The 15,068-nt window shown below is 39.1% G+C and overlaps 1 protein-coding gene across 6 annotated transcripts in view; it reads right to left on the reverse strand.

The window, feature by feature from the left end:
- The window catches only part of ddx3xa (DEAD-box helicase 3 X-linked a), a 30,012-nt gene that overhangs the window by 12,278 nt on the left and 2,666 nt on the right, over window positions 1–15,068 (reverse strand). For 4 of the 6 annotated variants that reach the window (XM_061970792.1, XM_061970791.1, XM_061970793.1 and 1 more), the window contains exon 3: window positions 4,655–4,702. In XM_061970792.1, the coding sequence (XP_061826776.1) occupies window positions 4,655–4,702 (48 nt within the window). Of the gene's footprint in view, window positions 1–3,176; window positions 3,237–4,654; window positions 4,703–15,068 lie in introns of all 6 variants that reach the window. The other 2 variants (XM_061970789.1, XM_061970788.1) reach the window with 1 other exon arrangement.

Here is a 15,068-nt window from a genome sequence, read left to right on the forward strand (position 1 = left end):
ATCTTAACTTTACCAAGTCAACAACCAATAATTCCCCCTGCATTAATGGAGGGGGAAATATTTCAATTATATGAAAGTAACTATGGTGTTTTATATGTACAACTGAAGAAAATACAAATAGCGCCCTTTCTCATAAAATGCTTTACACAACTTTAGCAAGTTCTGGGCACGACTAAGGACTTTTAGTGATTGTAAGGGTATTTGTTCACACCAATACATTATCATTCCAAATAAAGCCAATGTTGACATGTTTCTGAGATCCTTCTTTAAACTTTACCATACCCCCCACCAGCTTTACAGATACGTCTGCTCAGCTGCCAGTAGATGTTGGGTTACCGTAACACATGGCAATCATAGTATTGGAACATCATATCTGGAGGTAAGCCAAAGCCATTTAAAATTGAAATGTTCTATCTAGCACCTGATAACCGATCCTCCACAGACGTGTTCTGTAGAAAACCTGCCTTTTACAACAGCTCTATCCTTTGTGCTTTAATTAAGCAACCTAAAGGACCGTATCTACATGACTGAGCGTTACCTGTCTCTACATGGTTGATAGTATGCTCTCTGTATTGCCAAAGGCAACGCAATCGCATTTATTAACCATTTCACCCAAGTACATCCAAGCGTGGGTTTTAACATTGTGGATCGTTTTGACTTTTGATTTTCTAACTATGAAAGGTGACGTTACCGGATATAATTGGCAAGGAGCAATCGCATTCCACTGCTAACTATGTTACAGACCCTCAAAACGAAGCCTAAAGGAGACACTAAATACTGGTCCAAATATTGATTAGTAAGAACAGCAACAAGTGATGCAGTGCAAAATTAATATTATTATTATTGTTGTTGTTAAGGAGGCACCGTCACCATGCTTATTAGGCTTTGAGAAATGCTGTTGTGGTTCAAGCCAGTGGTCCCAATCCCTAAGGACTTTCGAGTGATCTAATGCAGTGCATTTATTATGTATTGTATATAGGGATGTCACGGTATGACAATTTTTTATCACGGTTATTGTGACCAAAATGATCACGTTATTGCGGTATTTTTAAATGTGCGCAGTATTTTTTAGAAATTACTTATACTGTAATATTTTAACCAAGTTTTTTTTTTTAAAACTTTCAAAATTATTTCCTTTGTAGAAGAAACAATGTAGATAACACCGTTTCATGGACCTCAAGCAGAAATTTAATGTGCATATGAAAGCAACACAATCTAGTAATATGGCAGAAAAAAAATTAAAATAAAATAAACGCAAAAATTGTGCAGGATAGATAGCACTGTATGAACATAGAGATAGATAAATAAAAACAATGTAAGAATTTTGCAAGGCAGCACCTGTTGGCCATAAGACCTAACCACACTTTTCGTCCATGTACATAAAAATAGTGTTCCTAGTTTTGTTGGCCAACAAAAATAAACAGGAGTGATATATCTCACATCGAATACAGAATCTTCACAGCCTGCGTTCAACTTGTATTGATGTTATTTGAACACTGACAGTTTGCAATTCAATAAAGGACGAGTGAGCATCCCAGTAAACAAACTAAAGAGTGTTAAAAAGTTGTGGAAACATTCCCAACACATCGACTGCTGCATTTTTCCTCACATCATTAACTCTCAGTCACAGCTGATGGACGTTGTATTCAGAAAATGAAGGAACATCAAATAGTTTTCTCCTTCACTTGACACTTTTTGTGTGAGACAAATGCATTTGTCTCCAATTTTGTCCACACCTATTGCCATCTAAAAACAGCAGTGTGCTCTTAAAAGTACACCGAGACACCACGGATATGAAGCAAAAGAAAACTTTCTCCGTATCAATCTCAGTAGCAAAGACCGTGTAGTTGTGTTCCACCATGTTATTTGAAGTCGAACGACGAATGTGCGCATGCGCCAGTGCTGCTTGTGACTCCATTTACAGGAAGTAAGCAGTGTTGCCTAAAATGCATTATGTTTTTTTTTCGGTAATTACATATTTAAACTATTACTCACCGTCCAAAATGTTACCACGGTTTATAGTTATACCGTTACATCCCTAATTGTGTATAATACAAAGACGCATAATAAATAAACAGTTTGGTGCATGTCTGGTGTTTGTTAACTGAAGAGATTGTTTGATGTGTGGGTGACAGGCAGTGTTATTTAAGCGTCTTATTGTTTGGAAGTTGACTATTACTTTTGGACTGCAAAAGCAACACCCTTAATGCCATTGTGGAAAGTACTGGATTATGAAATGACAAACACTTAGCATGGAAGCAACAAAACAATTTTTAAGTAGCTGCTGACATTTTTACATTCAGGTTATCTCATCATCCTGAGTACGGTCTTCTCAGCATTGAGAAAAAACATTTCATTTACGCAACCGTCTTCAGTGATTGCAAGAGCCCAACTTTAACTGTACAGTGGCGGCAAGAGTAAAAAATATGTACACTGTATATTTAAAAAATAAAACAACTCTCTTTCCAAAATATGCATTCCCATTGAATTTGAGTTATTTTTCACAACCTAGTGGTTAGGGTTCTCTGGTTTAAACCACATGTGACACACTTTAAGTGTTCTCTAGTGTTCAACAATCAAGGCCGTGAAATGCCAACAGGGCATGCAGGTAGCAGCCAATGGTATATACCACATGTGCTTCTCCAGCCCCCGTTGTAGGCATGGTAAATGGCAAGCTCTTCAGGGGCCAGTCTTTGGTAACCTGAGCAAAAGGTAGGGTAGCAGCAGGCTATAAAAAGGGACGTCTGTGTAGTTACCGGCTGGTGCAATATGAGCGCAGGCCTACACTAGGTACTAAGTAGTTACCAATCTCAGGGTCTTCATATCCTGAAGCAGAGTTATTTCTTTGCCTTTCATGGCTCTCTGCTTGCCACGGCTGTGGGGATGGCTTTGGGGGAACTTGGGGAACATTGCAAGTGACATTAAGGCTTGAAGGTACTGTTGACAAAACATGGACTAGACTTCAAGAGTGAAAAAGTTTGACAAGCACCCATTGTGTCTGCCATAATGTTTGCCTGCAAAAGCACCCAAGCAGCATAGCACATCAATTGAGGCCATCATTAAAATTCAAGTGAAGAAGGTTCTCCCCAACCCCTTAACACTGACTTTGCGATGGCTATTTCATGCATGTGGAAATGCAGATTTGCCCTCAGCAAAAGCAGACAGAAGGGACTTACAGAGATTTACTGGTGCCACTGAATAACCGCACTGTCTACCAGCGGAATAAGCATTTCCTGCTGTGAAATGAGAGCACAGTAGAAAGAAAAAAAAGGATATATTGTCAGGCGTGATATTACAAGATTTCAAAATATGTAGTCAAGTGTAACATGATGTGACTTAGCAGTGTGCCAGGCACGTCAAACACAGCCTTTTTAAGCCTTTAAGAGGCTGTCGTTAGTGGGGAAACGGAACAGCTTGAATTGTTGTGCTAAAACAAAAACAATGTGTACAAATTGAGGACAAGAAGCATTTGAGAAGTACATGCAGGGATGCAACGATAAGAACATTTTATAACACTTATGGTGACCATAATGATCACGTTATCACGGTATTGTTGAATGTGCTCAAAAAGTCCTTAAACACACTAAAATCTTTTGAGAAAATTATTTTTTTAATAACAATTAGACACGCTGTTAGAAAATGCACTATTTTGTAGGTTTTGTGTTTCATGTGCTTCATCAAGTGTTTTACTTTATCTGTTTAATGGCTAAGCTGTTGTTTCAAATATCGGTTTGTGCTGTAGGACTTTATTTAAATGAAAAGTGCGTAACAAATAAAATTATTTTGGTGGACGTTGTGGCTTCTTACTCTCTTAAGCAGTCCTTGAACAAACCGTTAACACCTGCGTCTTGTATTCCTCTGTGTAGAACGCTCACTATGTGCTAAGAGAGCACAGCTTGTAGGTTCAATTTGCACAACTGAATATCTTAGTTGCTCAGACAGGGGATCCGGTTTGGTGGCTGCAGGATCAGGTCTGCTTTTTGCAGATAAAGTGGTCCTGCTGGCTTCATCTGGCCAGGATCTCCAGCTCTCACTGGATCGGTTCGCAGATGAATGTGGAGCGACTGGAGTGAAAATCAGCACTTCAAAGTCTGAGTCCGTGGTCCTCGCCCAAAAAAGGGAGGAATGCCGGGTGAAGGAGTTCAAGTACCTTGTGGTCTTGTTTACGAGTGAGGGAAGAGTGGATGGTTAGATCAACAGGCGAATCGGTGTGGTATCTGCAGTGATGCGGACCCTGTATCAATTCGTCGTGGTGAAGAAAGAGCTGAGCCAAAAGGCTCAGACACCAATGTGTTTGTATAAGTTTGGACTTGGGCATATTGCTTAACAAAGAAAGACGTAAATATCTCTTGTTTTCATGTTACCAATTAAACTAGCGAGCTGACAACTGTAAGTCCATGAATATATAAAAGTGTGGTTATCCAGTGGGGTTTTTCCCAATCATTTTCATTTAAAACCAATATTCGTTGGAAATTTTACCGCGGTTATCATTAATACCGTTTATCGTTACATCCCTATGCACATGTGTCAACACAGTTGAAGTTGCTGTGATGTGAATCCCATAAAAAACAAGAATCAAGGAGCCGCCCCATTTTGGATACCTTCACCAGGCTGTGATGAGCTTCAAACTTTTTTGAAGCTATATTAAACTCACCATTTTTGGAAGCGTCCTTGTTTCTTAAGTGAGGTGGAATGTAACGTCCTGGAAAAAGAAAGAGAAAATACAGCAATTTAAAATACAGAAGGCTTGATATATTAGCGTTTTTATTTAATTGGTAAATTGACAAACCAACTGAAATTAAATCACGAGATGTGCCTTGAAATGATGACCACAGTAGGTTACACCCTTATAGGCTTGCGAGAATTTTTACAAAAAACATAACATATTTGCTATTGCACAGCTAGTAAGTTAAAGGGGACCTATTATGCTAAAACAGCTTTTCTTACCTATTGGGTCTGGTTTTTGTGTATTTGGGATATGCATTAGTATCAAAAATTTGAAATCAAACTATGGATGCAATGCAGAGATATTTATAAAATGTATTTATAAAAGAATCTTGCCTTCCTTCATTCTTTCTCTAAATGAGCCACTTGGAATTTACCCAATTTGAGACAGGTGTCCCATTTATGACATGCGCAGAAATACCACATATGGTAACGTTTTACCCAAAGTGCTTAACGCTAGCCCTCCATTCTTGTCCAAACTGTAGTCAATAAGTTCCTTATTTTTCTCTATCCTTTTGTTGGGGTAGACCGGCTCATGCATACATTGTCCACAGTCGCCATGTCTAATCCAAAATAGCGTATAGTTCAAACTTATATCTGTCAGTAGATGTCATATAAAAGCACTAAAAACGACATCATTGCTGACAGGGAGAAGACGCAGCACATGGACGTAAATAAGACCACTCATAAAATGCTGCATCCAATCCACTTTATTTATATAGCACATTTAAAAAAAACTATAAGTTTCACAAAGTGCTGCACAGAAGTTAAGACAAACATAGTAGAAAAGTCAGTAATATAAAACGTTTAACTATAAAGAGTAAATACATCAGAGAAAATTAAATAGACTAAAATCACAACTCTCATGCTGGTTTAAAAGCCAAAGAGTAAAAATATGTCTTAAAACGTGAATTAAAAATCATTACAGAGGGAGCCGTCCGAATAGCAAGAGGGATATTGCTCCAAAGTTTTGGAGCCACAGCAGAAAATGCACGATCACCTCTGGATTATATACAGGTTTTCGGGACGACAAGAAGAAACTGAATAGCAGACCTCAGAGACCTTGCGGGGGTGTACATTATTAAAAGGTCTGACATATTGTGGCGCTAATCTGTTGCGATTTAAAGACAAACAATATTTTAAAATGAATTCTAAAATGAACAGGGAGCCGGTGAAGAGATTTTAAAATGGGGGTAATGTGTTCATGTTTTTTAGTGCCAGTTAAAATGCAAGCAGCATCCCGAAGAAAATGTTTAAAGATGGTCTGTAAAACATCATCTTTGCAATATTTTGACCAAAGTGCCACCATTACACGTTATGTAGACCACAAGAAAAAGTTCCAAATGTTTAAAACATGCATCTGGGGATAGGTTGATTGTAGGGGTGTAACGGTACGGGTATTTTATCGAACCGTTTCGGTATGGGGGTTTCGGTTCGGTACGGAGGTGTACCGAACGAGTTTCCACACGGACATATTAAGTAGCGTACTGCACGTTGTGTAAACAATACTCAAAAACCCCGCTCCGACAGCTCCGCAAAAGAGGACACGCCCGGCGAAAAGAGGACGCACGGCCAGTCTATCGTAGCCCGTTAGCCGCCAGCATGCCAGCAAAAGAGGACATGTCTGCCGAAACCGGACATGTCTAGCGTGCTTGCAGCGACCAGGCCAGGTCCTGACCACACGTTCTCCCCCCACTGGATATGCCCTCCCCCGCGGGGCCGCCTAAATGCCCGGCACCTGGAGCTATGGTTGCGTGTATTAACAATGTAAGTTCAGAGTTAAGAAGGTTATAAACAAAACAAATTGTGAAGGTGCGCAGCAGCATTCGTGAGGGAGAGACAGAGAGAGAGCGCGAGCGAGTTATGATAATCGCGCATGCGTCGCCAGGCTCTGCTTTTTATCCATAGATTTGTCACATTTAATTTTTTATTATCTATAGCAGGGGTGTCAAAAGTGTGCCCCGGAGGCCATTTGCACCCCACAGCTAATGTTTTAAAGGCCCACGGCACATTCTAAAAATACTTTTGAAATAAACAAAAGTGAAATAAAAAAGCTTAAAGGTTAAATGTAATTTAGAAAAAGTTGCAATGTTGAATAAAACAAAGCTGTTTTTTTCTTCTTTTAAACTGTCATTGCTCAAAACATAATATTGAATCAAAATCAATATTATGAATTATTGACCTATCCAAGGTTCCCATTACTTCACATCAAACATTCCACTAAGAAAAATATTTTTGGTGGAAGATTTTGCAAATTTGGTAAATAAATAACCAAAAAATTTATATTTTGCTGTTTTCATACTGTACCGAAAATGAACCAAACCGTGACCTCTAAACCGAGGTACGTACCGAACCGAAATGTTTGTGTACCATTATACCCCTAGCTGATTGGCAACACTATATTGGCCCTAGTGTGTGAATGTGAGGCCATGTCTACACTAAGCCGGATAACTCCTCTAACAAATAATATTCTAGCCTAAGCCCTGTGTCAGCCACACCAAACCAGCGTTTAAGGTCCCCCTCCTCGGAAATTTTTTTACACGGCTAAGTGTGCCGTGTATTTCTTGAATCTTAGCTTTGTATGGACTCATTGATCGTTTACAAACTGAGTTCACAGAGAAAGTGACGCCAGATAGACAGTGCCCACACAGGAAGTGACGTCAGAAATAATGCGCCACAGCCAGCTTCATAATAAAGCGGTTTCGTAACTTGGAGCTAACCACTGGAAATATGGAGGCGAGTCATCCGAACATGCCCGTGTTTCTCCTTCCGTCTGTACAGACACTTGTGGAAATCACACATGAATACCTAAAGAGAAAGCGATTGCAGCTATTTGGGATACAACACTTAAACGGCAAGAGAACTTTCCAATGTCCAGGTCAGCTGTGATTCTACTTAGCGAAAAACTTTGTCCAATAGTCGAAGGAGAGTCATCGAGAATGCAGGCTCCCGTGGATGTGATAAAAAAAGGTAGCGTGTGTTTTGTATTACCGGGCCGTTGAGGGAAAACTACGGAAAACAGCGAATACATTTGGACTGGCAAAGCAGACTATCAGTTAGTGTGCGCCATGTTTGTCACGGACTCAACGTCTAGGTCCAGAGTATATAAAGTCACCAAAAACAGATCGACAATGAAGGTGAAGGCAAAAGAGTAAAGAGTGTCTTAACCAGATATCTAGATCCCCAGATTGATTGATGTAAAATGTTCTTTATCACATTTTTTACCTGTCTAATAAAGATTTGATTAATTTATGATGGCTCAGGTGTGATTCATTACAATAGGGCCCCACAGCACACTGGATTCCAGTTACCGTATTTTTCGGAGTATAAGGCGCACCGTAGTATAAGTCGCACCTGCCGAAAATGCATAATAAAGAAGGAATAAAAACATATATGCCACACTGGAGTATAAGTCGCATTTTTCGGGGAAATTTATTTGATAAAACCCAACACCAAGAATAGACATTTGAAAAGCAATTTAAAATAAATAAAGAATAGTGAACAACAGGCCGAATAAGTGTACGTTATATGACGTATAAATAACCAACTGAGAACGTGCCTGGTATGTTAATGTAACATATTATGGTAAGAGTCATCCAAATAACTATAACATATAGAACATGCTATACGTTTACCAAACAATCTGTCACTCCTAATCGCTAAATCCCATGAAATCTTATACGTCTAGTCTCTTACGCGAAGAGCTAAATAATATTTGATATCTTACGATAATGTGTTAATTTCACACATAAGTCGCTCCTGGGTATATGTCGCACCCCCGGCCAAACTATGAAAAAAACTCCGACTTATAGTCCGAAAAATACGGTAATTGAAATACCACAACACTGGATATTGTTCGGATAAGGTCAATTTAAGAACTTGCACACAAAACACTGGAGATGTGCGCATTTTCCACATATGCGTATTAGGTCGTGTTGCGCCGTCGGACGGACGACCATTGTGTGTGTGTGGACAAGGATATGGATAGGTGGGATTTACCGTGGATAACTTTATCCGACTTAGTATAAACGGGGCCTAAGCCCACTCATAAAGCGCTGCATCCTGAAGAGACTGTTTAAAGATGGTCTGTAAAACATAATCTTTGCTATATTTTGACCATAGAGCCACCATTACACGTTATGTAGACCACAAGAAAAAGTTTCAAATGTGTAAGAAAAATCATTTTATGACCCCTTTAAAGTAAATTTTACTTTATAAAGCGGTTTCGTAACTCGGAGCTAACCACTGGAAATATGGAGGTGTCATCCGAACATGCCCGTGTATCTCCTTCCGTCTGTACAGACGCTTGTGGAAATCACACATGAATACCTTAAGAGAAAGCGCTTAGACGGCAAGAGAACTTTTCAATGTCCAGGTCAGCTGTGATTCTACTTAGCGAAAAACTTTGTCCATTTGTCGAAGGAGAGTCATCGAGAATCCAGGCTCTCGTGGATGTGATAAAAAAAGGTAGCGTGTGTTTTGTATTACCGGGCCGTCGAGGGAAAACTACGGAAAACAGCGAATGCTTTTGGACTGGCAAAGCAGATTGTATCAGTTATTGTGCGCCATGTTTGTCGCGGACTCAATGTCTAGGTCAGTGGTTCTTAACCTTGTTGGAGGTACCGAACCCCACCATATGCACATCCACCGAACCCTTCTTTAGTGAAAAAAAAAAGGGTTCAAATTCAAGAAAAAGTCATGTTTTTTTTTACTGGTGCACAAAATGAACTGTGCATGAACATCAACTTGTTCAAAGAACAAAACCAACAGTGCATGAACTCACAACAAATTACCGTATTTTCCGCACTATAAGGCGCACCTAAAAACCACAAATTTTCTCAAAAGCTGACAGTGCGCCTTATAATCCGGTGCGCCTTATATATGGGTTAATATTAATATTAATTTTCATAAAGTTTCGGTCTCGCAACTACGGTAAACAGCCGCCATCTTTTTTCCCCGTAGAAGAAGAAGCGCGCGGTGCATGCTGGGATATGTGACGTTTCATTTCCATTTGTGTGTTTATGTAAAGACCCCAAAATGGCTCCTATTAAGTGTGTTGTCTGTCTAATTATAAATAATGCAGACGAGGCGTGTTAACTGAGTTCTCAACGTTTACTCACAGCGTGCTCATAACCACATTCTAACTGCCAGCATACAACAACGCTTCTCAGGGCTACCGCGCATGCTCGTCACTATCGTTGCATGCTGGGTAGTGTAGTTGTTATATTTGCTAGCTCATAACATCACATTAAGAGACACGCTTACGCGCTTAATTCAATACTCGCCGTCATTCCGGGTGGATTGACAAAAGACCTCCAGCCGCTAGATATTGGTGTCAACAGGGCATTCGAAGCTAGACTGCTAACTGCGTGGGAACAGTGGATGACAGAAGGCGAACACACGTGACGTTCACCAAGACAGGGAGACAGCGCCAGACGACATACGCCACTATCTGCCAGTGGATCGTAAATGCCTGGGCTGATTCAGTCTCATCTGTGGTCCGAGCTTTCAGGAAGGCAGGAATTGTCACTGAACTAATAAACGGCAACGACACTGACTCCATTAATGACGACTTCGACGAGACGGAGCCGGCCATGTTGGATGCCGTATTCGCTCAACTGTTTAATTTGGACACTGAAGAGGAAGAATTCGAGGGATTTGTGAATGAGCTATAACTTCATAAAGTGAGCTTTACATTTTTATTTAGTGTGTTGTGTTGTGTGACATTAACGTTTGAGCAACGTTGAGTTATTGATATATTGTTATTGCTCTGCACTATTTCACGTGTTACTATATTGTGATTGCACGTTTGATTTACGTAACACGAGTAAATCAGCTGTTTATTCATTTTGGGAGTGAACGGAGTTGTCAGAACGCTGGTTTGTTATCTATTAATAAAGTTTGACTGACCTATCTGACTGTTTTGTTGACATAGGTGCGCCTTATAATCCGGTGCGCCTTATATATGAACAAAGTTTTGAAATATGCCATTCATTGAAGGTGCGCCTTATAATCCGATGCGCCTTATAGTGCGGAAAATACGGTACACCCTTTACACACATTACCATGAATTGATTAAAGTGGACCCCGACTTAAACAAGTTGAAAAAACGTATTATTTAGCGGTCAATTGTACGGAATATGTACTGTACTGTGTAAACTGTACTGTTTCATATATTGTATTCTCTTCCTTTGCAATCTGCTAGTAAAAGTTTCAATCGATCAATCAAACAACCTGCAAATCAGATGGAAAATTAGAGGCAACATTGTTTGGGTGTATCAATAATACGCTGATAGGGAGAAGTTTTTATTTACATGATAAGTCGGATGTGTCTTTACCTTGGTGGCGGAGGCTACGCCGAACCCCTAGGGTTCGATCGAACCCAGGTTAAGAACCACTGGTCTAGGTCCAGAGTATATAAAGTCACCAAAAACGAATGGACAATGAAGGTGAAGGCAAAAGAGTGAGGAGTGTCCTAACCAGATATCTAGATCCCTAGATAAATTGATTTGTTTATTTATTTTTACCGATGTCACTTTTCAAACTCAAAATGTTTAATGTCTAACTGAAACATTGTTTTTTTTATTTATTTATTATAACTTAGATCAGGGGTTCTAAGCCTTTTAGAACTCGGGGCCCAACTTTTCCACTACAAAGGGGCCCACTCAAATATTAACACTGAATATTCAATAATTATATCTTAATTACTTATAGTTAACAACATCGTCAAATGATATGAAATCCGGTGTTTCTTATTCAACACTAAGTTAGTTTCTTATTTAACTTATTTCGAGGATGTCGTTGTGACTTGTGCAGCCCTTTGAGACACTCGTGATTTAGGGCTATATAAGTAAACATCGATTGATTGATTGAACACATGAACATAAGGCAAAATAAATCAATCAAATATAGTGTAAAATAAAGGACTCAAAAACTGATGAAAAATAAATGCACATAAGAGTTAACCAGCGCTAAAATACTTAAAATCTAATAATATAGGTTTATTTACTAAAATGTCAAATGAAAATTTAGTCGTAATTTTTGCACTTGAGAAAAATTCACTGAGTTTAGCTTCAGGCTTCTTCTGTTTGTATGATAACTAAATAAGTTAGTTTCTTATTTAACTTATTTCGAGGATGCCGTTGTGACTTGTGCAGCCCTTTGAGACACTCGTGATTTAGGGCTATATAAGTAAACATCGACATCGATCGATTGATTGTTTACGTGTCTAATAAAGATTTAATTAATTTATGATGGCTCAGGTGTGATTCATTACAATAGGGCCCCACAGCACATTGGATTCCATCCATCCATTTTCTACCGCTTATTCCCTTTGGGGTTGCGGGGGGCGCTGGAGCCTATCTCAGCTACAATCGGGCGGAAGGCGGGGTACACCCTGGACAAGTCGCCATCTCATCGCAGGGCCAACACAGATAGACAGACAACATTCACACTCACATCCACACACTAGGGCCAATTTAGTTAATTGAAATACCACAACACTGGATATAGTTCAGATAAGGTAAATTTAAGAACTTGCACACAAAGCAACACAGGAGATGTGCGCATTTCCCACGTATGCGTTGGACGGAGGGGGTCTTAAACGACCATTGTGTGTGTGTGGACAAGGATATGAATAGGTGGCATTTACCCTGGATAACCTTATCCGACTTAGTGTAAACGGGGCCTAAGACCACTCATAAAGCGCTGCAACCTGAAGAGACTGTTAAAAGATGGTTGATTGAACACATGAACATAAGGCAAAATAAATCAATCAAATATAGTGCAAAAGAAAAGACTCAAAAACTGATGAAAAATAAATGCACATAGAGTTAACCAGCGCTAAAATACTTAAAATCTAATAATATATGTTTATTTACTAAAATGTCAAATGAAAATTTAGTCGTAATTTTTGCACTTGAGAAAAATTCTCTGAGTTTAGCTTCAGGCTTCTTCTGTTTGTATGATAACTAAATAAGTTAGTTTCTTATTTAACTTATTTCGAGGATGCCGTTGTGGCTTGTGCAGCCCTTTGAGACACTCGTGATTTAGGGCTATATAAGTAAACATCGACATCGATCGATCGATCGATCGTTTACGTGTCTAATAAAGATTTAATTAATTTATGATGGCTCAGGTGTGATTCATTACAATAGGGCCCCACAGCACGTTGGATTCCAGTTAATTGAAATACCACAACACTGGATATTGTTCAGATAAGGTACATTTAAAAACTTGCACACAAAGCAACACAGGAGACGTGCGCATTTTCCACGTATGCGTCGGACGGAGGGGGTCTTAAACGACCATTGTGTGTGTGTGTGGACAAGGATATGACTAGGTGGCATTTACCCTGGATAACCTTATCCGACTTAGTGTAAACGGGGCCTAAGACCACTCATAAAACGCTGCAACCTGAAGAGACTGTTAAAAGATGGTTGATTGAACACATGAACATAAGGCAAAATAAATCAATCAAATATAGTGCAAAAGAAAAGACTCAAAAACTGATGAAAAATAAATGCACATAGCGTTAACCAGCGCTAAAATACTTAAAATCTAATAATATATGTTTATTTACTAAAATGTCAAATGAATATTTAGTCGTAATTTTTGCACTTGAGAAAAATTCCCTGAGTTTAGCTTCAGGCTTCTTCTGTTTGTATGATAACTAAATAAGTTAGTTTCTTATTTAACTTATTTCGAGGATGCCGTTGTGGCTTGTGCAGCCCTTTGAGACACTCGTGATTTAGGGCTATATAAGTAAACATCGACATCGATCGATTGTTTACGTGTCTAATAAAGATTTAATTAATTTATGATAGCTCAGGTGTGATTCATTACAATAGGGCCCCACAGCACATTGGATTCCAGTTAATTGAAATACCACAACACTGGATATTGTTCAGATAAGGTAAATTTAAGAACTTGCACACAAAGCAACACAGGAGACGTGCGCATTTTCCACGTATGCGTCGGACGGAGGGTGTCTTAAACGACCATTGTGTGTGTGTGGACAAGGATATGAATAGGTGGCATTTACCCTGGATAACCTTATCCGACTTAGTGTAAACGGGGCCTAAGACTACTCATAAAACGCTGCAACCTGAAGAGACTGTTAAAAGATGGTTGATTGAACACATGAACATAAGGCAAAATAAATCAATCAAATATAGTGCAAAAGAAAGGACTCAAAAACTGATGAAAAATAAATGCACATAGAGTTAACCAGCGCTAAAATACTTAAAATCTAATAATATATGTTTATTTACTAAAATGTCAAATGAAAATTTAGTCGTAATTTTTGCACTTGAGAAAAATTCACTGAGTTTAGCTTCAGGCTTCTTCTGTTTGTATGATAACTAAATAAGTTAGTTTCTTATTTAACTTATTTCGAGGATGCCGTTGTGGCTTGTGCAGCCCTTTGAGACACTCGTGATTTAGGGCTATATAAGTAAACATCGACATTGATCGATTGTTTACGTGTCTAATAAAGATTTAATTAATTTATGATGGCTCAGGTGTGATTCATTACAATAGGGCCCCACAGCACATTGGATTCCATCCATCCATTTTCTACCGCTTATTCCCTTTGGGGTTGCGGGGGGCGCTGGAGCCTATCTCAGCTACAATCGGGCGGAAGGCGGGGTACACCCTGGACAAGTCACCATCTCATCGCAGGGCCAACACAGATAGACAGACAACATTCACACTCACATCCACACACTAGGGCCAATTTAGTTAATTGAAATACCACAACACTGGATATAGTTCAGATAAGGTAAATTTAAGAACTTGCACACAAAGCAACACAGGAGATGTGCGCATTTTCCACGTATGCGTTGGACGGAGGGGGTCTTAAACGACCATTGTGTGTGTGTGTGGACAAGGATATGAATAGGTGGCATTTACCCTGGATAACCTTATCCGACTTAGTGTAAACGGGGCCTAAGACCACTCATAAAACGCTGCAACCTGAAGAGACTGTTAAAAGATGGTTGATTGAACACATGAACATAAGGCAAAATAAATCAATCAAATATAGTGCAAAAGAAAAGACTCAAAAACTGATGAAAAATAAATGCACATAGCGTTAACCAGCGCTAAAATACTTAAAATCTAATAATATATGTTTATTTACTAAAATGTCAAATGAATATTTAGTCGTAATTTTTGCACTTGAGAAAAATTCCCTGAGTTTAGCTTCAGGCTTCTTCTGTTTGTATGATAACTAAATAAGTTAGTTTCTTATTTAACGTATTTCGAGGATGCCGTTGTGGCTTGTGCAGCCCTTTGAGACACTCGTGATTTAGGGCTATATAAGTAAACATCGACATCGATCG

This window comes from Nerophis lumbriciformis, linkage group LG13 (genome assembly GCF_033978685.3).
Source record: "Nerophis lumbriciformis linkage group LG13, RoL_Nlum_v2.1, whole genome shotgun sequence".
NCBI classification, from domain to species: domain Eukaryota; kingdom Metazoa; phylum Chordata; class Actinopteri; order Syngnathiformes; family Syngnathidae; genus Nerophis; species Nerophis lumbriciformis.